Source organism: Sorex fumeus, unplaced genomic scaffold (genome assembly GCF_029834395.1).
Source record: "Sorex fumeus unplaced genomic scaffold, SorFum_2.1 ptg000021l, whole genome shotgun sequence".
Lineage (NCBI taxonomy): Eukaryota > Metazoa > Chordata > Mammalia > Eulipotyphla > Soricidae > Sorex > Sorex fumeus.
The window spans coordinates 388,590-416,214 of NW_026606078.1; the positions used below are offsets into that span (position 1 = coordinate 388,590).

General features: G+C 41.9%; 1 protein-coding gene across 1 annotated transcript; it reads right to left on the bottom strand.

Moving 5' to 3' along the window:
* FAM89A (family with sequence similarity 89 member A) lies at positions 1 to 27,448 on the bottom strand. The gene is made up of 2 exons (XM_056113619.1): positions 27,161 to 27,448; positions 1 to 1,280 (listed from the first exon to the last, which is right to left on the bottom strand). Exons 1-2 carry the CDS (start codon positions 27,446 to 27,448, stop codon positions 1,017 to 1,019), a joined length of 552 nt encoding a protein of 183 aa, XP_055969594.1. The 3' UTR covers positions 1 to 1,016.
* Between the last annotated feature and the right edge of the window lie 177 nt (positions 27,449 to 27,625).

Here is a 27,625-nt window from a genome sequence, read left to right on the forward strand (position 1 = left end):
AATTCTGTAGCATTCAAAATGTAGGTGGCACTGAAAATTAACCACAAATGACTAAATTGTAGAGGAAACAATCCCACGAAAATAACTAAGGAAGAACTTTTTTCATAATTGCATTAGGGAAATAAAGACTAATTTTTTCTTAGTATTTAGATTCAACACTTTGAGGTTATGAAAACTGGTGAGTCTGAATTCAGGTCTAAATAATATACAACACTTGGCATTTTATCTTCATTTTTCCTCTATGAAGTATTCATAAAGTGTTTTTAATAAATATATTAAGGCTTAAAGTGATCATTATCTTGAGTAGAAAAAGGTTTGCTACCTAAGTAATTACATTCAGAAATTTTAGAAACAGAATTGTTTATAGTTTTTGCCTCTGCACAATGAATGATAAGACATTGCCCTGTTTTTTCTCCCCATGACATGACACCACATCTAATGGACAAAGAATGATTTATAGAATTTTTTACAGGTTGAGACTGCAGTTTTATGGTGTGACCTTTACTTTCTCAGTAAAAAGCTTTCAGAAGGTCATATGGACAATCAGTAATGCAAATTACAAATAAATAAAAATCTTAACCAAGGTGCTTATAAAGCTCAAGAAAAAGCAAGTTATGTTCGAGAAAAGGCAACAGTGAAATGCTAGTTTGAATACAGTGTAAACTTGAGGCAAACATCATTTGCCATCAGAAGGAGGAAACTAGTTGACTTCATCTAGCACGAAATTCTCAAGTCTTCTTCAGGGACCCTTTTGTTAAACTCTCATCTTTAGCAGGACTGTCAGAACACTGCTGGAGAGTATCAAGGCCATTGCTGAATACCACTGGATCACCTAAGCTGAAACCCCAGCCATGAGAGAGATTACTACCAAAAGTCCATGGAACACTCCCTGCCTACAAGTTAAACCAGCTGCACTGGGCTCACAAACCTGAGGATAGCCCACATGGAGAGTAAACACAATTCTTGCAAGAGAAGCAAACGCCAATATGGTGTCCAGTTGTTAGGATCCTAAGACTCTAGATGGAGTCCAGAGTCCAGTCACTGCTGGAGAGGAAGGAGACAGGCAGTGGCATGTCCCTAGGAGTGCGTTGCTCCTTCCCATCATGGAGCACATTTTGCTCTTGGAAATATTCTTCCTCCTCATCAAAGAAGCCATTCTCGAGAACATAGGAGCAGTCTTGGCTGGATCTTGCCTGGCATGCCCCTTTATATTCTTGAATGGATTCGTAGAGGCTATACAGTTGGCAGAGCAAGGACATGTCCAGCTGTCGAAGGCCAACCTGGAGGGATGAAGGGGGAGGTAAAAAGAAAAAAAATCAGCACTTAAGTTTCATTTTAGTTGACCATTCAGTCAGCAATTTGCTGTACCAGCACATTCTTTCCATACAGAGAGAAACTCCTCATCACTTGGAGGCTTAGGATTTCCAGTTTAGAGAAGACCTTCATTGTGTAATATATTGCTCAGCTTGTCAGGAAAGGCTCAACCTGCAAGGGAGCGGGCCCCAGCCTGTGGAATTTAGCCTGGTATGCTGGCACACCCTGGGAGGTCATAGCATCACACATTCTGTAACTCTGGCTGGCTTCACTTTGGATGCCAAACTGTAAGTGTGGCATTTCCTCTTGCTCCAGAATCAAATGCAGAGAAAGCCCATGTGTGCTTACACTGCCACTACAATCATCTTCAACTACTTGGGTCTACATGGACAGGGTAAGTCCAAGAAAAATGGTGGGTTACTTCCCAGACCAAGAAACAGAATAGGTTTAGTAAGATGTGAGAATAAAGGAATTCTGCAAATTCTCCTGGGATCTTTATTCATATGTAGTCACAAAACCAGGAACATTTCAATCAAAAAGTTTTGTATCTATGTATTTTCCTCCCTTCCAGAGGAGTAAAGCCCATTACAGAGGAAAAGCACAACCAAGAAAGGAAATGCATCATTTCCATCAATTGCCAAGAGAGAAGAATTAGTTCACTTGAAAATGCAGTCTAGGCCTGCATCTTACATTTTCACTGAGATTCACTTGGAGAGTCTAGTTTACCATACAAGATCATGGGAGAAACTAAATAAGATGCCAGGAAATCTGCCTTTGGTCTCTTGGCCTTTGAACAAATTATTCATCATCGTTTTGTCTGATGACAGAATGAAATAATAATTTCTATTATGGAACTACTGGGAGGAGTAACTAAAATAATTTTCAATAAATAGTAATTGAATGTCTCCTATATTGGGTTAAAGCACTGAAGATACAAGGCAATGTGTACACAGATAAAGGAAATGTGTTATAGATTTTACAATCATTGTAATTACCCAGCACTGTGATTTTCCATGTAAGAGAGCCAAACGTTCACAGGAAAATAGCAGGTGACTGAGAGAAACTTTCATCTTGTGACAAGACTGTTCAATTTCAGGCTATTCTTTCCACGTAGCGATCCTATGTTGGCAGAACACCCACTATCTCTTGACTATAGCATGACAGACCATAAAAACAAAATTAAGTTTAACATCTACTTTGCATATTTTCCTAAGAAGTTCAAGGGATGACCTCCACACAGAGAGGCAAGTTTAATTGCTTCTGTGGCATTTCCCCATAATTCTAGAATTCTGACTCCCTATAAGCTTAAGCCAAGCTGTTCTAGGTAGAGGAGACAGCTCTGAGGTTCAGGAATGCATGACTTTGATACACAAGGACCCAAGTTCAATCTGTGGAACCATGTGGTCCCCCTTAGTACCCCTGGCCAGGTGTACCCCTATAAGCTCCCAGAACCACTGGGTCTGAGAACATTACTGAGTCCAAGCACTGAGATATCTGTGCGTTCCCAAGATAGACTCCCAGACACCCTGAACACTGCTTGAGGGTACAACCCCCACCCCGCGCCCAAATTTTAAAACCCAAAAACTGAAAAAAAAATTTCTGAGAAAAAGACTTCTCTGAAATTGTTGATGTCCCAGCCCACAACAAAAAATTGACTGAATAGGTATAACTCAAACACTTTGTGACAATGTGTAAATAATTATCTCTTTGTTTCAGAGAATGACATGCACCTGAAAGAGATATTCTAAGAAAATTGACAGAGCTTGACTTCTTGCTCTCAAAAGTAGATCCGGAATAGGTTAAGTTGTGGCAAAACTAGGAGATGCCAGGTGTGACTAAGGCCATGTCAACCACTGTTTTCTTTGTGTGTGTGTGTGTGTATGTGTGTGTATGCGTGCGTGCACTTCCACACATGTGCATCTGTGCTTGTGTACACAGGTAACACATGTGCATCTGTACTTGTGTACACAGGCACATGCCAGTAAGTGTGCATGTCAGAGGAAGAGCAGATCTCTAATGTGTTTTTAAAAGTACCTGATGGGGGGTTGGAGAGCTTGTATAGCATGTTAGGGTGCTTGCCTTGCATCCAGCCGACCTGGGTTTGATCCCTGGCACCCCATATAGTCCCCCAAGCCCCACCTGAGCACAGAAGCAGGCATAATGAGCACTGCCATGTGTGGCCTGAAACAAACAAAAAAATTACAATAAAATAAATTTACCCTGATGGTAAATCTGATCCAATTTCAGTTTCTTTCTGGGCCATTTATATTTATTTTCAGACCAGCCAGGCAGAACAATGGGGAAAAGAATCCAGGCTCTGGAGTCTACCCACCTGGGTTCAGATGTTAAAACTCTACTGCTCAATAGATAAGGCTGTGGACACATAAATTACTCAAATCCTAAGAGAGGGGGAGCTGCTACTAATATTGTGCTCACAATTCTTCCCCACTCTGCTAACCAGCAGAATCTGATCCTGGAACGGCTCTTATGATGCCAAGTTACTGCCTCCAATTCAATCTGAATACTGAGCTAGAAGCACCATAACATCTTTCCCAAAAGGACAATCTTTGAAAACCCTCATTTATTTTCAATCAAATGGAATTATTCTTTATACAAAGTCAAAAATCTCCCAGCCTGCAGGTTCCACAGAGCTCTTGTTGCTAGGTATAACTGGTGCATATACAAACCAATCTTACTTATCTTCCTTAACAAGCATTTACATATATGACAATAACTTTCATGTGAAGACCATTTTCCTGCTCCTTGAAAAAAAACTGGGCTGGAGAGACAACTCAGTAGTCCGAAACTGATGCTTTGTATGCATGAAAGTTTGATCCTGGCACCATATGGTCCCACAGCATCACTGGGAGCAACCCCTGAGTACTGCTAGATGTATCCCCCCCAAAAAAATATAAAAAATAATCTGCTTTTGCTGAAAGTAGACTATAGACCAAACATGATTGTCACCCATTGCCTCTTTTGCAAACCACAACACCCAATAAGAGAGAGAGAACAAAAGGGAATGCCCTGCCACAGAGGTAGGGTGGGATTGGGGGGGATGGGGGGGTGGGAGGGATACTGGGATCCGTGGTGGTGGGAAATGGGCACTGGTGGAGGGATGGGTATTTGATCATTGTATAATTGAAACCCAAGCACAAAAATTTGTAAGTCTACAACTGTACCTCATGATGTCTCACTAATAAAAATTTTTAAAAAAATCTGCTTTCTCCAAACTAACACACAAGTTCTTTACCTATTTGTGATGTTGTCCTACTCCTTCCTCTGTACTTATTCTGATTTGCACAATTCCTTTAAAAAATCTGAACAAAACTCTGACTCAGCAAAATCATATTCATCCTTTCTTTTTTGAATTCAAAAAAATTATTTTTAATTGAATCATCATGAAATACAACGTTCCAACATCCATCCCTTCACCAATGTATATTTCTTGCCACCAATGTCCCCAGTTTCCCTACCATCACCCCACCCAGCCTGCCTCTTCTCTCTCTCTCTCTCTCTCTCTCTCTCTCTCTCTCTCTCTCTTCCCCTCCCCTTTTTCACCTTTTAGGTTTCTTTCTTGGAATTTAATGCAAAGAATATAAGCCTTAATAAAGGAAGTCACACCCCTAGAAGAATCATGCCAAGATTTACTCAATAAGTCATTACAAAGATTCATCTAGAATTTTGTATTGAGTCACTCTGATACCTTTGGGGTGGAGACGCTTCTTCCCAACAGGGAGTTAAGTAATGACAAAGGTAGCAGGGAATTTCACACTACTATAAAACATCTGGCTTTCACTTTCTGAGTCAGCAGAAGGTAGAAACAGGTGAAAGTGTAGCCTGGATTGCCCGACTCAACCCACAACCCCGCCAGATTTTAGAGGCTCTTGACTTTGCTAGTCCTGTGCTGCCCAAAGACCCAGACCCATAGCTTTCTCAATATGTGCCATGCCCAAGGCCTTCCAGGCCAACCTAGTATATGTTCCTGGCTAGGACCTTCCTGCACTGCAGCTGCCAAATGACTCACAAAGCCACCCAGTCATAAGGCGGGGGAACCCTGGCCTAGAAATGAAGCTCTGACCTGCCTAGGAATACAGGGCAGACCAAAACACTTGATTACACAATCAAACAGATGCTAAGTTGCCAGACTCATTTCGCAGCAATTTAACACATGCACATGCACAAACACACACATTCCTCAAAGTGTTCCTACATCTAGACTTTCTTCAGGCACTGAAATTCTTCTGACTTGCCTTCAAATTAGCTAGGACCAAATAGCCACATGAACAAGCAGTTTTCCAGCCAGAACACCTCACCTTAACATGTGGCTATATAAACACCTTCATTTAAACTTTCTACTAACAAAGTGAAATGCCTAGGCAGCATCCTGTAATCTGGTCTGAATCTCTTCTCCCCTACCTTTACCTCAGGCAACATTACGGGTGAGGCCCCTTCACTCAAACTGTCCAATACCTGTTTCCACTAATCTGTCAAAGCTGCTCCATACCCCCACCCCCAACCCCTACATGCAGCCTAAGACAAGCTTCTCCTCTGCTCCTTACTTTTTCTAATTGGTTCACCTGACACGGCTCCTTGCTTTTTCCCATCTTCTCTATCTTATGGTAATTGTTATTACCTACCCTACACTACAGATATTAAAGCTTTCTGTCTCCTCTTGTGAGACAAGCCCACAATGCCATGATTTGGGGGCACTATAGTGCCTTACCTTTTGGATCCCTCAACACCCAGCAGTCTTGCAGAAGGAAAGGCTCAGATCATGGTTGAAGTCAGAGAAAATATCTTTCTCTAGAGACGGAACCCAGAGAGCTGCTACATGAATGGATCTGGAGAGTATCACGCTGAATGAAGTTTGTAAGAAGGAGAGGGAAAGACACAGAATGATCTCTCTTATAGGTAGAATATAAAAAAACATAGTAAGCCAGCTCTCATTTTTTTCAGAAGGAGCATACCAGGAGGGGTGGAGGGTTGGAATCACTGGGACAATAGTGAAGGGAAGCAGACAGTTTGGTGGAAGGTATGGTGCTGGAATGTTTTATGTATAAAATTGTACTATTAACAGTTCTGTAAACCATGGTGCCTAAAGTAAAATATTTTTAAATTTTAATAATAATAAAAAAGAACCCAAACAACCTCCAAGGGAACATATAGATGCAGGCTCCTTCCTTGCTATACAGGCAGGCAAGCAAACAGGCAACGACAGAGCAGTAAAGAGGAATAGGCAGTGCTTTATGCCCAGTGCTCCTGAGGAAACCTCAGACTCGGGATCCTGATCACACCTTCAAAAATACTCTCACCTCTTACCAGGTATGAGTATAAGACACAAAAACTAGGTTTCCTCCCTGAAATCTTACTATGGAGTTAAGCCACCTCAATTCTAACTCACAAATACATTTACCATCTCAAAAATGGTAGAGCTGTAGTGATAGGAACATTCAGCTCCAGAAATCAGTTTCAGCACTGAAAGTAAGGATCTGAGGATTTGAGATGCAGGGGGAAGGACCAGCAGTAGAACTGCGGGCAGCTGTTTCAGGCCATGATTAAGTCACCCATAGACAATAACTTCTCATCCTTTCTGAGAAAAGGGAAGTGGTGGTTCCCTTAGCAACCCACTAACGCACACCAGACATCATAAGTGGTGTGGGTGGGCAGGTGGGGTAAAGCCTGCTACCTTGGGATTATACCCTTACATGTTCCTGAAGGATGGGTGATTGATCCTTATTATGAGGTCAGAAAATACTTATTTAAAGCATACTTTTAAAAATTCAGAGGCTTGGGGTTGGAGTGACAGCACAGCAGGTAGGGAGTTTGCCTTGCATGTGGCCGACCTGGGTTCGATTCCCAGCATCCCATATGGTCCCTCCGAGCACTGCCGGGGTAATTCCTGAGTTCAGAGCCAGGAGTGACCCTTGTGCATCGCTGGGTATGACCCTAAAAGCAAAATAAATAAATAAATAAAAATTCAGAGGCTTGTTTAAGGGAGAAACAATTATGAGACTATAATTTGTAGCCCCTTATTCCAAGACCATCAAGACAATTAAGAACAATCAACTAGTTCTTCCTGCTTTGAACTGCGAACGTGATTCCTCCCTCTCTTGTTCAGGCTTCCTCCTTCCTTCCTGTTCCTTTTCTTAAGCACAGAACAACCCTGCTCCCCTCCTGATGCACAAACAGATGGCTCAACAATTCACAGCCTCTCTTACAATGGAAACAAATAATCCTGAACCACCCTTAAATAGTTTTGAAACTTCACAACAGGTCTAGTCACATGAATATACAGACAGGGTGGTGCTTTCCAGCTGGGTTTCAAGCACTAAGCTGCAATACCTCTAAAGGGTGTTGTGGAATACTTTCCTCCTACTTTTGGAGGAACATGAAATGGAAACATGAGATGGAAACGTTGCCATCAGGATACAGGGCTTAGACAACAAAAGAAACTTTAAAAGAATAATTGGGGAGCTGGAGAGATAGTAAGATAGATAGATAGCAGGTAAGAGGTTTGTTTCTTACATAACCAACCTGGATACAATCCCTGGAACCCCATTTTTGATCCCAGGTCCCCCAAAAGAATACTGCCAAGAGTGATCCTTGAGTGAAGTGCCAAGACTAATGTCTGAGCACAGTTGGGTGTGGCCCAACATACTCCCTGCCCCTCCCAAAAGGAAGTTTGTTGATTCAAAACAAAGCATGTGGCTGGGGGTGTAGCTAAGTGGTAGAGCACAATGAGATGCTGCAAAAATGAAGCACTGGTTCAATTTCAGGAATCAAAACAAGCATAAATGCATCCGAAAAAGGCCTTAAAATATTTTTAGAAATAAGCCTTATTTAAGCAAAATAATCTTTAAGGGAGTAAAAATTAAAGTTGGGGTAATGTTTAATAGGCAAGGCGCTGGAGGGACAGCATAGCGGGTAGGGCATTTTCCTTGCACGTGGTCGACCTGGATTCAATTCCCAGCATCCCATATGGTCCCCTGAGCACTACCAGGAGTAATTCCTGAGTGCAGAGTCAGGAGGAACCCCTATGCATTGCCAGGTGTGACCCAAAAAGCAAAAAAGTTAAAATAAAAAAATTTAAAAAAATGTAATAGGCAAACCAGAACAACTTTTTCACAAATTGAAGAATGAGTAGCACACAAAACAAACATAAAAGGAAATGATCTACACAGCCTGGTCCAAGCCACTTGGTAGAGTCTGGGAGAAGCAGATCAGTGTACTCAAATAGGTTAATCTCAGTACAACTTATTCTGGAACGACCCATGCTCTGTCAGTTCACTCTCTCCTGTCTCTGCAATTCCTCTGCTTAAGATGAAAAATGCCCCCACTTCTCATAGGGTAGGCAGAATATCCAGATCCAGTTAAGCTATAGATCCAGGCACTTTAGGTAGAGATCTAAAAATCTGTATCAAGGGGCTGGAGCAGTAGCACAGTGGGTAGGGCGTTTGACTTGCACGCGGCCGACCCGAGTTCAATTACCAGCATCCCATATGGTCCCCTGAGCACTGCCTGGGGTAATTCCTGAGTGCAGAGCCAGGAGTAATCCCTGTGCATCACCGGGTGTGACCCAAAAAGCAAATAAATAAATAAAAATAAAAATCTGTATCAAGCTTCCTTATCTCCCACAAGTGAGTTCAATCATTCTATATCTGTCCTTCTCCCTCATTTCACTCTCTGTGGATGCTTGCCACAAGAAGTGATGGCGAGAGAGAAAGGGGTCAGGCAGCTAGGACAGAGAAGGTTATCACCATAACAAAGCTAGTTAGAAATGATCTATCTGCACAAAAACTGCCTGCTGAAATGAGATAAAAGGGCAAACATGATAAGCTTTCAGTACTGAAAACCATAATGTCCAAAAGAAAAGTGAGAGAGAGAGCGAGAGAGTGAGAAAGAAGGAAAGTATGTGCTATAGAGGCAGGCTGCGGAAAGCGGAGTGTTAAGGGAAACTGGGGCCGTTGGTGGTGAGAAAGGTACACCAATAAAGGGTCCAGTGATGGAACCTTGTGTGACTGAAACCCAATCATGAGTAACTTTGTAACTGTGTATCTCAAGGTGATTAATTTTTTAAAATCTGTGTCAGAGGCAGAAAAAGTCTGTGTATAAAAGCTAATACTGAAGCATAATGAGCCTAAGGAACTTGGTTTAAAAATTATGCTGAAACCCAAACACAAAAATTTGTAAGTCTACAACCGTATCTCATGGTGTTTCACTAATAAAAATTAAAAAAAAAATGAAGAAACTTTGGTACATCTACACAATGGAGTACTATGCAGTTGTTAGAAAAGATGAAATCATGAAATTTACATACAGGTGGTACTACATGGAAAATATCATGCTGAGCGAAATGAGTCAGAAAGAGAGGGATAGACTTCTATAGATTGCATTCATCTGGGGAACATAAAGTAACAAAACAAGAGACTAATACCCAAGAATAGCCGAGAGAAGTACCAGGAGGTTTACTCCATGGCTTGGAGGCCAGCCGCACATGCTGGGGGAAAAGGTAGCTCAGATAGAGAAGGGAGAACCAAATAAAGGGTGTTGGGAGGATCCTCCCAGGCTGGGAGATGCATGCTGAAAGTAGACTATAGACCGAACATGATTGCCACTCAATGCCTCTTTTGCAAACCACAGCACCCAAAAGGAGAGAGAGAACAAAAGGGAATTCCCTGCCAGAGGCTGGTGGGATGGGGGGATGGGGGGTGGGAGGGATACTGGGATCAGTGGTGGTGGAGGATGGGCACTGGTGGAGGGATGGGTACTCGATCATTGTATAACTGAAACCCATTGTCACTGTCACTGTCACTGTCCTCCCGTTGTTCATCAATTTGCTCGAGCGAGCCCAGTAACGTCTCCATTGGAGACTTGTTGTTACTGTGTTTGGCATATCGAATACATCACGGGGTAGCTTGCCAGGCTCTGCCGTCCATACCACCCTGAACGTGCTCGATCTCGTCTGATCTCGGAAGCTAAGCAGGGACGGGCCTGGTTAGTTCTTGGAACTGAAACCCAAGCACAAAAATTTGTAAGTCTGCAACTGTACCTCATGGTGTTTCACTAATACAAATTTAAAATAAATAAATAAATAAACTTTTGTTCCCCCCCGAAAAAAAAGTTATGCTGAAAGGTGGTAGAGAGTATAGCATGGTTGCCCTTGCATATAGTCCACCAGGTTTAATCCCTCAGCACTCAATATGGACCCCCAAGCACCACCAGGAGTGATTCCTAAGAGCAGAACCAGGAGTAACCCCTTAGCATCCTCCGGTGTTCCCCAAAATAAAATAACATTATAGTATAGTCATACAATAAAACTAGGCTGTCATTTAAAATCTGCAGCTCTGTATGTACTAAACACATAAGACACATAATAGTAACAACATAATAGTAACAACAATAGTAGATACAAACACATAAGACACTTATTTTAATGAGTTTTTTTCTATTGGGTTTTGAAGGCATTACATTTTTCACCAATGGAAGGTCTGTGGCAACATTGCTTGGCAAGTCTACTGATAAGCCATTTCCCCCAAATATGCTCAATTTGCATCTGCAAATTTAGTAATTTAGTAATTCTCATAGTATTTCAAACTTCTTATGTAGCACTGTTCTCCCATTGTTCATCGATTTGCTCAAGCGGGCACCAGTAACGTCTCCATTGTGAGACTTGTTGTTACTATTTTTGGCATATCGAATATGTCACTGGTAGCTTGTCAGGCTTTGCTGTGCGGGCGGGATACTCTCGGTAGCTTGCCAGGCTCTCCAAGAGGGATGGAGGAATCAAACCTGGGTCGACCATGTGCAAGGCAAATGCCCTACCCGCTGTGCTATCGCTCCAGCCCCAAACCCCTTATTAAAGAGCATTATCAAACACTTACTCGCAGACCTAGGTCTGAATCCAAGACTCAGTTTCCCCACAGTCATCCTTACTGAACTGAATGTTTTTTTTTTCATTCACTAGGATGCTTATTGAGGAGTTGAGTTTTAATCCTCTATCATCAATAGTCTATTCAACTTTTTCTGATATAGTGTTATCAAAGTGCTTTTAGTAAAAGATAATACTAATAGCTCTGAAAAAGCACGATATTAAAATAAGGCTCTATACAAAATGTTCAATATGAACTTGCATGTCCCTTGCATATTTCTGTTTAAGAGGTCAAAACTAAAACAAACAAACAAACAAACAACTAGGAAAACTGAAATCAGCTTGTATGGATGTTCCTTTTATTTTATTTTACTTTGCTTGTTTGGGGATCACACCTGGCAATGCTCAGGGGACGATTTGGAGCCAGGCATCAAACTTGGCCCCCAGTATGCAAAGCATTCATTTCAGCGCACTGATCTCTTTCTTGGGCCTCTTGGTTATTAGAATAATTGTTGTAAAGGTACTACCCATAAACCATGCCTATGAAAGAGCTTACTTAAGTGTTATGTGTATTCTGGCAGATCCTGGCACTGACCACTGTCCTGTTTCTCCCCCTTTCCTCGGGCTTTCCTGCTTCTAATAGGCAACAATGATTAAATTAGGCCAATTAACTGTGAAAGTGGAAAAAGTCCGAGTGAAACAAAGCATTCTAAGTCTCAGTTAACAAAAACTGGACTGAGCATATTGGAAGCTGAAACACATTGGAAGTGTGGCCTCTTGCTCCAGTTAGCCAAGCTGTGAATGCAAAAGAAAAATTCTTGATGAAAATTGGAAATGCTATTACAGTCATGCCAAGCGGTTATGGTAATGAACCAGAAAAGAGCAATTCCAGTGGGCACACAAATAAACAATAATAAAGCAAAATATTCTTACTGCTGATAAGGAGAAGTTGTTAGTGGTCTGTTAAAAGATCAAATCAGTTACTGTATTTACTTAAACCAAAGTCTAGTAAAGCAAGAGTCTTTCTTCAATTCTAGAAAGACTGAGAAGAAAGCTGAAGAAAAAAATCTTTGAAGGAGCTCAGGTTGATTCATGATGTTAAAGAAAAGGTGGCATCTCCCTCACATCAAAGTACCAGGTGAAGCAGCAAGTGTTGGTGGAAAACACTTCCATCACCAGTTGGTGGAATCTGCAGCCGGTTATCCAGAAGACCTAGTTCAGATCACTGATAAAGAGGACTCTAAACAACTACTTTAAACATCTGTTTTTCAAATCATGTTAACAGTTTACACAAACATATACATTTAGGGATATAATTTCACTCCTCTTCAAAGTACATGTTACCATACCACGAACACCAGCAAAGTACCAACACTCCTCACCACAGACCACTAGAGTTCCTCTCTTTCAACCCCTCTCTCCCATTCCCGAGAAACCAGCTTTTGGACACTTCAACATGAATTAACAGATTTGCACCATGTACAAAGAGAAAAAAAATCTATCGAAAAGAGATGGGGTCAAGGATTTGTAAAATTTATGGTCCTCCCGTTGTTCACTGATTTGCTCAAGCGGGCCCAGTAACGTCTCCTTCCTGAGGCTTGTTGTTACTGTGTTAGGCATATCGGATACATCACGGGGAGCTTGCCAGGCTCTGTCGTGCAGGCAAGATACTCCTGGTAGCTTGCCGGGCTCTCCGAGAGGGGCGGAGGAATCGAACTCGGGTCGGCCATGTTGGCTGCGTGCAAGGCAAACGCCCTACCCACTGTGCTATTGCTCCGGCCCTGTAAAAGTTAACACCTTCTCAAAGGACAAGTTGACTCTCTTGTTAGTGGCTAATCAACTTGTGACTTAAAGTAAATGTTTATTCCCAAAATCCTAGGGCTCTTAATTATGCTAAATCTGATTTGCTCTTCAAGTCAACGTTCTCCCTTGAACAGGCATCTTACTTGCTTGTCTGTATCTTTGCTTGCTATTTCCACTCTGTATGAGTCAATGTTCTCTCTTGAATACATATTTCCCCTCTTCATCTCCTCTCACATTTTCTATGAAATTTTCACTCAATTAAATATCATCTTTGTGGGAGCCAGTGTGAATAGCACAGCGTGTAGGGCATTTGTATTGTACGCAATTGACCAGAGTCCAATCCTCAGCACTCAATACGGTATCCCCAGCAATGCCAGGAGTGATTTCTGAGTGCAGAGCCAGGAGTAACTGCTGAACGCATCCAAACAAAAACTACCTTGCTCAACTGGGCAGGCGAGCGGAAAAATTATGCTAAAATCTGAGCACAGTCCTAGAGACTCTACTGTTCATTCCTAGCAGGTCTGCTGTCTGAGATCCTTGACCTGCAATCCATTTCTGGGCACTGCAGCCAAGTGTATTTGAACACCATAATCAACTGGTGTGCAACCCCTGGTGACAATACTGACAGAGGGAAGGTAAAGAGAAAAAAATTTAAAAAAAGGAGCTGTTGCTTTTTTTTTTCTTTCTGGGTCACACCCAGCGATTCTCAGTGGTTGAGACCTGTCTCTGCACTCAGGAATTACTCCTGGTGGTGCTCAGGGTACTATCTGGGATGCCGGGGATCGAACCCAGGTCAGCTGCATGCAGGGTAAATGCCCTACCTGCTGTACTGTCACTTTGGCCCTGCGCTGTTGCTTTTTTTTTTTTTAAAAGTATAATACCTAATCTGCTCAAAGAAAATAATATTTTTCTTATTATATAAGAAAAATAACAGAATAGGATGATAGAACATGTGTTTACAACAGTTTACTAAAAACATGTTAAGCCTACTATTATAGGGCTGGAGCGATAGCACAGCGGGTAGGGCGTTCGCCTTACAAGCGGCCAACATGGCCGACCCGAGTTCGATTCCTCCACCCCTCTCGGAGAGCCCGGCAAGCTACCGAGAGTATTTGATATGCCAGACACAGTAACAACAAAGTCTCCAATGGAGACGTTACTGGGCCCGCTTGAGCAAATCGACGATCAACGGGAGGGCCTTTACCTTTACCTTACTATTGAGATGTACTGCACAGGAAAAAAAAACTCCTTTCAAAATATAACTGCTCATAGACAATACACCTGGTCACCCCAGAGCTCTTCTGGAGACACACAAGATTAATTCTGTCTTAATAGCTGCTAAGGATACACCCATTCTGCAACCATGTATAAAACAAGTCCTGTTTTGATTTTCAAATCTTAAGAAAATACATTTTGGGACTGTGAAGATAGCTCAAAGGAAAAAAAAAAACTTACCAAACAGTTCAAAGGGCTGTAGTACATGCTTGAACATGGGAATCCTGCTTTTGATGAATCCCCAGCACCAGAGTGTGGGCTGGCACCATGGAGAACCACCCCTAGAGCACCAGATTGCTGGGAGTAGCCCTGAATACCTCTAGGTGAGACCTTCCCCACAAAAAAACAAAACAAAAAGACATAAAATACATTTTCTAGTGTCTTACAGCATGCTCAGTAGTGATTCATCTGACATAACTGCAGGTATGATGGAAATAAGAGAACTGGAATTAGAAGCGAAGTTTGAGAAATTGTTGCTAATAATAGTTGAGCAAACCAAGTAGTTTCTTGAGACAGAATCTATTCCTGGTGAAAATGCTGTTAAAAAAATAAAATAAGATATTTAGAACCTCCCATAAAATTTATTGGTAAGGCGGTAGCAGGGTTTACAAGAATTGGCTATAATTTTGTTAGTTCTGCTGTGGATAAAATATGGACTTAAAATATCACAAACGACAGTGAAAATATTTTATGAAAGGAATAATCCATAAATGAGGAAAACATGTTATTTTAAGAAACTGTCACCAGCCTTCACCAACTGTCATCCTGATCAGTCCCTTAGTAGCCATCAGCCCTGAAGGCCAAGAACTTAAACCAGCAAAATGATGATTAACTGTATGTTCAAATAAGTATTAGCATATTTTAGCAATGAAATATCTTTGAAGGGAAGATATGCACATTTTTTAGACATAATGCCATTGTACACTTAACAGATTACAGTAGTATAAATGTAATTGTATATGCACCAGGGAAGTTTATAAATCATGTAACTTGCTTTATTAAAATGTCACTTTAGGGGCCGGAGTGATAGCATAGCGGGTAGGGCCGTTTGCCTTGCACGCAGCCAACCTGGGTTCGATCCCCGGCATCCCATATGGTCCCCCAAGCACCGCCAGGAGTAATTCCTGAATGCAGAGCCAGGAATGATCCCTGAGCATCACTGGGTGTGACCCAAAAAGCAAAATAAATAAAATAAATAAATAAAATATAAAATAATAAAATGTCACTTTAGTGCAATGATATGAACCAATCCTGAAATATCTCTGAAGTGTGCAGTACTGTTAAGCAGAATAGATTGTTTAGTAGCATCACACTTGATATATAGTTGCAACCCCATGTAAGTTTTGAAAGCAAGAGGAAATGTTTGCCTTTACAGAACTTACTTCTGGAAAATAGGACTGAATATTTACAACTTTCTGTACTGCCTAATTTCTCCCCCCTCCCCTCACAAGCATGATATGCTTTACTTGAAAAACAAGAATAAAAGAAAGCATATAATGGATGACAATGCTAGTAGGGATGCATGCTTGTAGGGTTAAGTCTAGAGGACTAAAAGAAAAGGTATATCAAAATCTTCAAACACTGGGGCTGAACCAATAGCACAGTGGGTAGGGCATTTGCCTTGCATGTGGCCGACCCGGGTTCGATTCCCAGCATCCCATATGGTCCCCAGAGCACCACCAGGAGTAATTCCTGAGTGTATGAACCAGGAGTAACCCCTGCGCAATGCCAGGGGTGACCCAAAAAGCAAGAATTTTCAAACACTGCATAACTTAACCAGTTGACTAGCTTATTTCTAGGGATTGATTATAGAGAACATTTCTTCTCTGTTCACAAACACATAAGTCCTCATCCTTTTTCTGGGAGGCTGGTATTAATTCTGTGGAGAAGGAAAATTCAATACTGACAGATGGAGACCCCTGACTAAACAGTTAGTGGCAGAGCAGGAAGCTGCAGCCAGCTCAGTAGGACTTCGGTTGTTAGTGCTCTGACTATAACACTGAGCAGACAATACCAGAAGATGGCCACAAAATGTTTGCTTTGTTCCAACAATCCTGTGGTTAGCAGGTGATTTTTTTTCTTTTTGGATTTTTTTAGATTTTGTTAATGAGTATATTATTAATTTATAAATGAACATTTTTTAAAAGTATCCCTTCACAGCATAACAAATGAGTATTCATATATAGATGGCTTGCAAATTTTGCTTTGTCTGGGGAAATGCGTCAAATCTAATATGTCTAGTATGCTTCCGTCGGACTGGAAAGTATTATAAAGCCAGCAGTGACGTAATGAATCTTAACCTGATTTCAGAATAAAGAATGTGTTGAGTGAAGGCTGCTGACCTGTGAACTGCTTAGAAGAGAAAAATGGAAGAGAAGGACTTCATCAATGTTAATCAAGCAGGGAAGGGGTATCAACTCTGTTACCCAAGTTTGATAGAAATGCTCCTGAACTGGACCTCCAAGCTCCCCTGGGGGTTGTAATTCTACTAAGCAGGCTTCCAAATCATCACATGATCTACTAGGAAATATTGTCTTCTCCTGGACAGATAGGCATCTGGTTAGCTTAGTCTCTCCTCTAATACTTGAGGCCCACTAAGCTGACGTCTGGACTCTGACAGTGATCCAGTCTGAGAGGAGGTTGCTCCAGATTAAGCTGAGACCCAAAGCTTTGTTCACCTCTCTGCATTCACTCTCCCATGAACTCCTTGACTAGATAAGGTATAGAGATCTCAGTTTTCTGCTAACAGAAGGCAGCCATCCTGTCACAACCTATTTAGTAACTTAACATTCTCAAAGACATTCTTGGTTATCACTGTCCTAATGTAATACCAGTTAAGCCCATTTCCTCTTGTTTTGTTCTAGGCAGAGTTGAAGAAAAGAAATTGACCACTGTCTTTAAGAAATGTCTTGGCGCAGACAGCACAAACAAGGAGAGAGTACAGCTAGGTATGCAGCACATCAGGGTTCCATCTCTAGCAGCATCACAAGGTCCTCAGAGTCTCTGAGGGTGGTGTTGGAGGTCCCTGGAAGCACTGGGGTGGTTCAGGTGATCCTCAGCACCATAGGGCGGAGCAGCGCCACATCCTCTGGTCTTTGCACAGAACTGCTGGCTAGTTGGCCAAGAATTGCCAGTGGGACCCCCAGGTGTCCTAAGAACCTCTTGGGAGGTTCCCAAACGCCAAAAGAAAGTTTTTCATACATTTATTTTCACTTTTTTTCTTGATTATAATACAAATCCTAATTGCATTAGAAATTCAACAGTTTATAATTATATGAACCAGTCTTCTCTAATTCCAAGTTCTAAAGTGACAATCTTCAAATATTCTAGTCTTAGGACCTCTTCAGACACAAAATTATTGAAGGACCTAAAGAGCTCATATATGGGTTATATCTATTAACAGTTATCTCACTAAAATTGAATTAGAAACAGTGGTAGGGCGTTTGCCTTGCACGCAGCCAACATGGCTGACCCGAGTTCGATTCCTCCGCCCCTCTCGGAGAGCCTGGCAAGCTACCGAGAGTATCTTGCCTGCACGGCGTATTTGATATGCCAAACACAGTAACAGCAAAGTCTCCAATGGAGACGTTACTGGGCCCGCTGGAGCAAATCAATGATCAACGGGAGGGCCTTTACTTTACTTATTTAAAAGGTACTCAACACATGTTAACAAAAAAACATTTTTCTGACAAACAGTAGCATTTTGAGAATCATTTTCAGTGTGTTGCTTATCTGTTTCTGCATTTGCTATTTTATGATAGGTTTTGGTTAAGATAAATTAAAAAATCTGGTGTCACAGATACACAATTAAAAAGAATGGCATAGTTCAATGGTCTTTTATGTAATTGTGGATATTCTTCTCTGATATCCCTTTTAGCTGGTTAAAAATTGAAACTATGCATATAAAGTTCTCATACTCTATGACACTGAAATCTATCAGTCTCACACTTGGAACGAATCTTTTAACAATGCATCATTTTGTAGTAACAAATATATTAAAAAAATTTTTTTTCTCTTTGGGTCACACCTGGCGATGCACAGGATTTACTCCTGGTTCTGCACTCAGGAATTACCTCTGGCGGTGCTCAGGGGATCATATGGGATGCTGGGAATCGAACCCTGGTCGGCAGCGCACTATGCTATCATTCCAGCCCCACAAATATATTTTTTAAATGTGGAAAGTTTCTTTACTAATTCTGTAGATATTCCAAAATGTTGATACATTTTCTTTTGCCAAAAGTTTTAAAAATTAAAATAGTTAATATGCCCACCATATTTTTATGTATCCCCAAAGGACCTTGGTACCTTTGGTTATTTCCAAAGGACACCTTAAGAATCACCAATTAAAGAATACCCACTTTTAACAAGTTAGCATATAAGTATGATATTATATATATATCCAATCTTTTTAGCTAACATCATGACATTTATGAAGTGTTTAATATGTACTGCTGGGTAACTTTTTCATTTATGAATATTTATGCCTATTATATATTATTATACAACATTCTCCTCTATCTTTGCAACAAATATCCACATATAAATATTTACTTGTGTGACTATTTCAGTCAGAACTGTCCTCCCGTTGTTCATCGATTTGCTCGAGCAGGCCCAGTAACGTCTCCATTGTGAGACTTCTTGTTACTGTGTTTGGCATATTGAATACTCTCGGTAGCTTGCCAGGCTTTCCGAGAGGGGCGGAGGAATCGAACCCAGCTCAGCCGGGCTGGCTGCATGCAAGGCAAATGCCCTACTGCTAATCTTATATAAATGAAATTATAGGGGCAAAAGATAACTTCCTTTCCATCATTCCCTAACCACATTCCTGAAGTAACAAAGGGCAGACATTAAGGACCTGTATCCCAGACCTAAAAGTTCATTACTCAAAATCATAAATGCTGCCATGGATGCAAGGGATGTTGAAAACTGGAACTTACCACACAGCTTAAGTTTAGCGGATGGTCAATCCTTTTCTTGAAGCCTCTATAATAATAGACTCAGATAAGAATGAAAACTTCAAAGTAAAATCAGAAAACTAAGGATTATATATCATCTACCTATATGTATCCAGTGTTTTTCAAACAACTGACACAGAAAGCAAATGAAAATGGTGGTTTTTTTGTGTATTATGTTGTTCATTTCACTTTGATCTCTCTTAAATCTTTGTGTGTCTTCTGGGTAAAACATGATTCCATTTTAATCTTATCTGTAAGTGTTGTTAAAGCATTTTTTCCCTTTAACTGCATTGAACTCCAATTTTAAGAACAGTCAATAGCCCAAGAATATCGCAAATACCCTCTTCTTTCCATGTTCTCTAGTCTCCATGTGTATTTTTGGAATCTTCCTCAGCCTGACCTTTCCAGTCAAAGTGATCCCTGGCAGAGTTTAACCCATCCTTCTAAGAGGTCAGAAGACATCCTTTCTTCCCCTTCTCCAGTCTAACAGCACCTCCCTCCCAAATCCTTCAACATAACATACATAAACCTGGGCCGGAGTGATAGTACAATGGATAGTTCATTTGCCTTGTAAGCTGCTGACCCGGGTTCAATCCCCAGCATCCCATATGGTCCCCCATGCACCACCAGGAATAATTCCTAAGTGCAGAACTAGGAGTAACCCCTGAGCATCACTGGGTGTGCCCAAAAAGGAAAAAAAAGATACATAAACCTACAAAGCTAGGCCAACCCACTCCCCCAACTCTTAGGAACAATCATATAAGTGAACAGAAAGTGTTCGTAAAAGCTGAAAAGTCAGGTCAAGGGATGTACTAAGGCAGTAAAGCCTTGCACGTATAAGAGTTCCATCCTCAGCACTGCAAAATATAAAAAGAAAAAAACAGGGAGGGAGCGAGGAATGGAGGGGAAAAAGGGAGGAATTAAAGGGGGTGAGGGGCGGAATGAACCACAAATTTACATAAAAATTGTAAACTGTAAAGGCTCAGGACTTCCTATTTCCAAATTTCCTGGGGGAGAGCGAACACATTTGTCTGTGGGGCGACAAGCCTCAGAAAAGGAAGAACCTTTCTGAACCCTGCCTACCTATCACTGGGAAACATCTTTGCACACATAGACAAAGGTGGTAAATGGTCCTGTGCTCAGGAAGTTAGGCAAGAGGTTTAAATATCTGACCCAATTAACACCCAGTTACAGGGTTGGCTTCTCTAGTTCATAGAATCTGTGATATATCTGCAGTGTTTTCTGCTACAGGATGAAAAAGTTGGCTTTACAAACTGGAGTACCAAGTCGTGGAATTTAGTGAACATTCCAAAAGAATTATTCCAACTCCTGTTTGTTGAGACATACTGGTATGCCTGAGGGCCATGGTCCTCTTCTCAAATTCTTCTTGGAACACCTTGTCCATCTGGCTTCTAATTTCTATGTAACATCCAGACCAGGACCCTAAGAAGGGAGCCCCTGGGAGGTCTGCAAAAGGCAAAAATGCCTGCATATACGCTCAATTAAGGTTCTTTGCAATTAAAGAAGTGACCAAAATGTCAACAACTGGGACATTTACATTTTTAGGGGTGAAACATTTAGCAAAAAGGGGATACAGGGGTGATATTGCTTGTAAGAGAAAGTATCAATTTATAGAGCTTTAAAGGTAAGAGAAGAAACAGATAAAAATGTAGAGTGGTGTGACAAAATCTTTTCGTCCTTGACATCTTCAAACCTTGGAACTAAAAAATAACCTTATCTAGAGATAACCTCAAAAGGTGAATAAATAAGGCCATGGTTCCCAGCTTGCTTATTGCACTAGCTTTTATTGAGTGGATATTGGGAGGGAGACACAGTACAGAGCAATTATGGCCTAAAATATTTAACAGTAGCTTGTATAGAATAAGTTCTAAAATAGCAAGCTTGTGCCGTTCTTCTTTTCTGCTTCCAATTTTTTGCACTAAGTGATATTCAACAACCAGTGTCTTCAGTGACACTTCAATGGTTAAGTCCTGCATCTCAAAAGAACCTTCATCACATTATCACAAAGAGCAAACTTACTCAGTGGGTCAAAAAGGTATGAGAGGTAAAGAATTATATTTCTATAACCAAAAGGATGCTTCATGGCATTTCATTCTCATTTTCCCAAACAGAAATCTGTACATAAAACGGTGATAACAGAAGTTTAGCTCTGAATGCCTGGAGTTTCCCAGTTTTAAACAGAATGTTAGAAGTTCAGACTTAATCTTTTTCTTGATCTGCAAGGATAGGAAGGGTGCCTATAAGCAGCCTAGGGGACTGTGGAGCTGGTGGTCCATCCTTTGGGCAACACCACAATAAAACTTGCTGGTGGGAAGATAGTGCAAACAAAGGAACTGTGAAGCCAAGGAAATACTACAGAGGTTAAGATACCTGCCTTGAAAACACTGGACCCTGGTTTGATTGATAGTACCTTATGATCCCTGAGAACTTCTGAGAGTTACTCAGGCAACCCCCTTGAGCAACAGAGGTTATTGCCCCAAAACCAAAATCAAAGCTAACAAACAAGAAAGCCTAAAAAAACAGCACTAAAGAAAAGTGGGGCAGTCCCATGTCCCCCTGACTAACATCAATTAAGTCAACTGCACTAGGAGATAGCACTCTGATTCCTGATGGCATTTCATGAATTTGAAATTGGGCCTTTACCACAAACCCTTTTAAAGACTGAAACTTTCTAAGGCATTGGATTTATGTTTAATGAGGATTCAACTCCACTGGAATGTCAGCTACTCCAGCTAATGCATGTGTCCAGGAATAAATAGTTTACTAGACAAGTTCATTAGGTGGTGGTTGTTTCCAGTAAAATTTTGGCAATTGAATTACTGGTCTCAGACACAGAACCTATTTTTCAGAATTCTTTTTTGTTTTCTTTTTCTTTTCTTCTTTTTTTTTTCCCCCTTACAGTGCCAAAACTCAACCCTAGAGCATCACACATGCTCTATCACTAAGCAACATCTCTGAACTTCTCAGATCAAACTGTACAACCAAACCACTTGCAGTTCAGGAACTCAAAAAATTACACACAGATGCCTTCCCACTCAGATGCTCAGGTAGATAACCAAAATAACTTACGGTTTGAAGAACAAAAGGAAAAACAAGGCAGAGATTCCAAATCGAGTTAAAGCTCTACTTTGCTGCTGTGAATCTGAGACTCATAATCCCAAGAATTCCCAGGGACATTGTCCCTGAAAGGACTCCTATACTCACCTCTGTAGCTCTCTTTCTGTCACAACACTTTCGTGTGACTCTGGGTTACCAAGTTTTAGAGAGGTGCTGGACGAGATAATTTTTTTTGTAGATATATGTGCAAACTGGGCTCACTGGTGCCCTGCCCCACAGTATTTACAAAATGGAACTAAGGTGCATGGCTGAAACTAAGAGTATGGACACTATTAGAGGCCAGGTTCAAAAATACAGGAAAAGATGAACTACACTGAACTTTCTAGATTCCCCATCAGCCTTTTTTCCAGCTTTTTGTCTCAGAATACCTTGATGCACTAAGCTCTCCTTTTCCATACTCTTTTTCCAAGAGCTAGCTGGCTCAACTTAAGATTTTATTATTAAAAGTCTTTGGTCATGAAAAGTGACAAGTGGTTGAAGCCAGTGATTTTCAACCTGCTTACATACACTCAGCAATCATGTTAACGAATGTGTTAGATGGTACAAGCACCTTAACATGGAGATATTTCCTACTCATCCTTGTATTTTTCTTCTTTGGGGGAAGAAGGGGCATACCTAACTGGATTCTTGGCTCTGCATTCAAGGATCACTCCTGGCATGTACAGGGGACCATAATGGGTGCTAGAGATTTACTTGGCCACATGCAAGCCAAGCACCCTATTAACTGTGCTATTACTCCAGCCCCATCTTTGTATTCTTCATCCTCCCATTTTTTTTTCAAGGGGACACTGACTTTGCTCAAGGTTTACTTCAGTCTCTGCAGCAATCACTTCTAAGCAGTGCTCAGGAGACCATATGAGTGCTGGGGATAGAATCTAGGCGAGTCATATGCAAGGCAAGCACCTTACCTGCTATACTATATCTCTGCCTGTTCACAGCACTTCTATAGATTAACACAGACTCAGTAATGTGATCTAAATAAAGTAACTGTTGCTTTATTTATTTATTTATCTCTGTTGAATGTGATCTAAATAAAGTAACTGTTGCTAAAAATAAGGGGAAAAAACTCAACTTGTTTTTCTGATCTACACAGCAATGACTATTTTCCAAATGGACCCACTGGGGGTCCATAACAGTACAGACTTCAGACAAAACAGGAAGTAGAACAGGAAGTGCTGACACCTGGCACGCAAACCATAGTTCTCAGTGCAGGCTCACCAATCATGAGAAAGAACCCCCTGGACACATATTTCTCCCAGTTTCCACTGGTGCCATACGTCAGTTGTTATCTCTGGGTCAAAATTCTCTTCCAGCCTCCAGGCCCACATTCTAAAATGTTTAACATACTCTTTCCCTGATATGATGGCAAATACAACCTTCTCTCCTAAAGCAATAATTTCTCCTGACTTCCCTACTACTGAAAAGAATCCCACTTTACCCATGATACAACACCACGATTCAAAACCTCACTTATTACTGCCAACAAAGGCAGGCTATGTGGTTATTGAAGATATTTCAAAGTAGAGTTGACACAACTGCAGGGTTAGAAGCACCTCCTCTCTCTCCAACCCCGTAGTTAAAAATACTCAATATACTTTATAACTCCCCCAGAAATGTAAGTACTAAGAGCTTGCTGTGTCCAGAAGTCATACTGATAATATAAACAGTAACACCTACTTTGAATGTTATGTGTAATATATGCTGTATTCATACAACAAAATAAGTTACAAGTCACTAAGAGAATTAAAAAAGAAATACATTTACAGTACTTCTTTGTCCATACTGTATGTTTATATCATAGACAAGAAAAATCTATGTATAACTAGATCCATGCAATTCAGATTCATGGTGTTCAAGGGTCAACTACTTAATAACACATAAAATAGCTGCACTATGTGTCTCCTTCCTCAGCAAACAAGAATGTATGTGATCTGTGTGTACACACATATGCACACACATTGATTCAACAGTTTAAAAGACTTTGAGGGACCAGAGTGATAGTATAGCAGGCAGGGCGTTTGCCTTACATGCCACTCACCCAGGTTTGACCCAGCATCCTACATGGTCCCCCAAGCACTCCCGGAGGAAATCCTAAGTGCAGAGCTAGAAGTAACCCCTGAGCATTGTCAAATGTGACCCCAAATGCACACACACACACACACACACATACACAATAGGCTTTGAAGTTGAACACACCTGATTGATTTTGTGACTTTAAAGGAGTTAAACTGTAAAATGAGATTTAAAAATATATAAACTAGACTTTCAAGTAAATCATAGAAAATTTAGGATTATATATGTATAGAAGGCAGCTACACATTACCTACACGGGATTCTAAATTATTAATAGTGATTATCTCTACATGTAACAGCTGTGTTTGTAATTGCTTTTGTTTAGCTGCACATTCCATTAAAAAGATTTACGTCAATTCTTATTCTTATTTATTATCGTCCCTTATGCTAATATGCTAATATTTCAACAGCAACTCCTACAGGATCTGCATCACAAGGATCTCCTGTCTGATTCTTATTTCACAATCACCAGCCTTCTCCCTTTGTCCACCTAGAGGACCTCTCTGCTATCAGTGTAACATTCTCAAATCCAACTCTGTACCAAAGTCCTGCTTAAACCCTTCCTTGGCCACTTGATACATTCAGCAACCCCCCAAAACCACCTTCCCTGTCCCTCTCCTACTTAATTGCACTTTCTATTTCACTCTACCAACATTAAGAGTTTCCATTTTGCTACTACTTCTTTTTTTCTTCTTCTTTTTTTTTTTTTTTTGTTTTTGGGCCACACCCAGTGGTGCTTAAGACTCTGGGTTATGGGGATCACTGCTAGCAGGATTCAATCCTGTACTTTTGCTACTTCTTTCCTATCTCCTTTTCCCTGGTTAAGTATCCTTGGCATTGACCATTCAAGGCCTTTAAAAAAAGAAAAGAAAAGAAAAAAAAAGAAAAGAAGAATAAAGAATGTTCTGCCAGGATACCTAGCTAGTTCTAGCCCTTGACACAAATTCGACCTCAGGGCACTCACTATTTGGTAGATAATTTAGGAATTCCATGTCTTATTTTGCAAGGGCCCCCGAGCTGAACCTCAGCTAGATGTAACTACTTACCGGTGTCAAATTAGTAGTTCTAAGACCATAAGCCCAGAGTACTTTAAGAAACCTTGTTATATGTATTTTGAATGGGACTCAGAAAGGCCCACAGCCAGATCTTTATCTCAGCATTGTATACTTGTGTGTGGAGAGAGATCTGGTCCAATTATAAGGTGGTAAATAAACTTTAGTCACACCAGATTCCAGGAGGAACCTGGAAAAATACTTGCAAGAAGGGCACTTTGAGTCCCAAGTCACCACAACAAGATTCCAGAACATGTTTATGAATCAGAGCTTCCCCAAAGCCACAGCCTGAGGTTTTCCTGTCCCTTGTTCAAGTACAGAACCCAGTCTGGGATAAAATTCTAATTTCACTTCCATATTTAAGCTGTCTTCAAGTTCGTACTGTAAACATACTAGGTATAGACTCATCTAATTAAAATGCAACTTGCCAGCATCGTTGGTGGCAATTAGAGTTTAGTAATTAATGAGACAATTAAGCCTGGAATCTAATACAATCCATGGAAAAACTTAGAAAATCTACTCAAATTTCTATTCAGAGAAATGGAAATCACAATTTCAATGCCAGCTAAGGAGTGAATACACAATAATGATTTGATTTTAAAGGGTTATGGCTGCTTTTCTAGATTTAATTAAATCTTACTTTTGGAAACAATACTCCTGGAGGGGAAAAAAAGGAAGCATAAATGGACTTTTTATAACATCTTGATGTACTAGATACATATTTAAAGGATTCCTATTGTTTCTGTCAAGTTTAACCTTAGATATTGTATTCCCTTAATCATTCATTTATCAATACTAATAGGAAAGAGGCTGTACTGGGTGAAAGGAAAAGCAGATTATAAAAGAGGAGGTGGCCGGGGGAAGTGACCAGCCAAAAGATCTGGAAAGAAAGTTTTTCTGTGCTTTTCTAGCCTGGTTTAAGAAAATTACAGCCTTAATTCCCGCCCTTGCCCTGCTTTCAGAAGCTAACCAGTGGAGATTCAGCAACCCCAAAACCCTAAGGTCTGAGAAAAGCTAAGCCTCATTGTTTGGAGTCTAGAGAAAAATCCAAAGAAGCGAAGTGGAAAGGACACTGCCCTCATTCTACTCCAGCGGGTTTGGAACATCAGCTCGCCGTATGTTGAGAGGTTTCAGGGCTGAGTTCTCAGTCACAAGCGCCTTGGCCGCCGTGCACCGGCGGTAATCGGATTCAGCACGCGCGGCCTGGGGCTCGGAGCGGCGGGTAGGTAGCTCTGGGTAGAGTGCACAAACGCCCGCAGCTCTCCAGCCCTCGGGCGCAGAGAAAGCCTCGCCCAGACCCAGCGGTCAGTTGAGCCCCTGCAAGGTGACCATGTCTCCCCCGCCCCAAGGCCGAGCTCAAACCCCGAGCCGCGCCGCGCCGCGCCAACCCCAACACGGCTGCCCAGCCTGCTGCGGCGGGAATGGGGCGACTGTTCTCTGAAAGCCACTTGAAGAAAGCAGAGCCGTCCGGGACAGAAGGGACAATCGTGGCACTGAGAGAACAAGTTAAAGGGGAGTCACTAGTCCTCTTTTGGGGTCGGCGCCCAGCGCAAAAAAAAAATTTTTTTTAAATTAAATCAGAGGAGGGTGGGCGCTGGGACTTCCAGAGCAAAGCGCGGGTCCCCGAGAACTTTTCCGAGACGCGGAGCTCCCACCGCCAGCCCTCCCGTCCTCCTCACCATCTCCTTGCGGAGCAAGGCCAGCGCGGCGTCCAGGTTGGGAGGCCTGGGGGACGGCACGGAGGTCCGGACGCCGCCGCCCCTCGGGCCCCCGCGGCTCAGCTCGTCCTGGATGCGCGACTTCTGCGCGTACAGCCGCTCCAGGTGCCGCCAACCCCCAGATGCGCCGCCGCCGCCAGACGCCGAGTGCAGCAGCCCACTCAGGCTCTTGGGAAGCGGGGGCAGCCCGTCTACCCGCAGCCCCCGGACGGCGCCCGCAGCCCCCGGAGCCGCCCCGGTCCCGCTCATCCTCCGCGGTGCGCAGCTGTGAACTCCAGCTAGCCGGCCGCCCCACCAACACAGCCCGGCCTGGGGCTCCGGGGCCCGGGACCGCCCCCCGCCCGCCCCGCCCAGCAACCGCCGGAGCTCCGACTCCCCGGACCCGCCCCTCCCTGACCCGCCCCGCCCAGCAACCGCCGGAGCTCC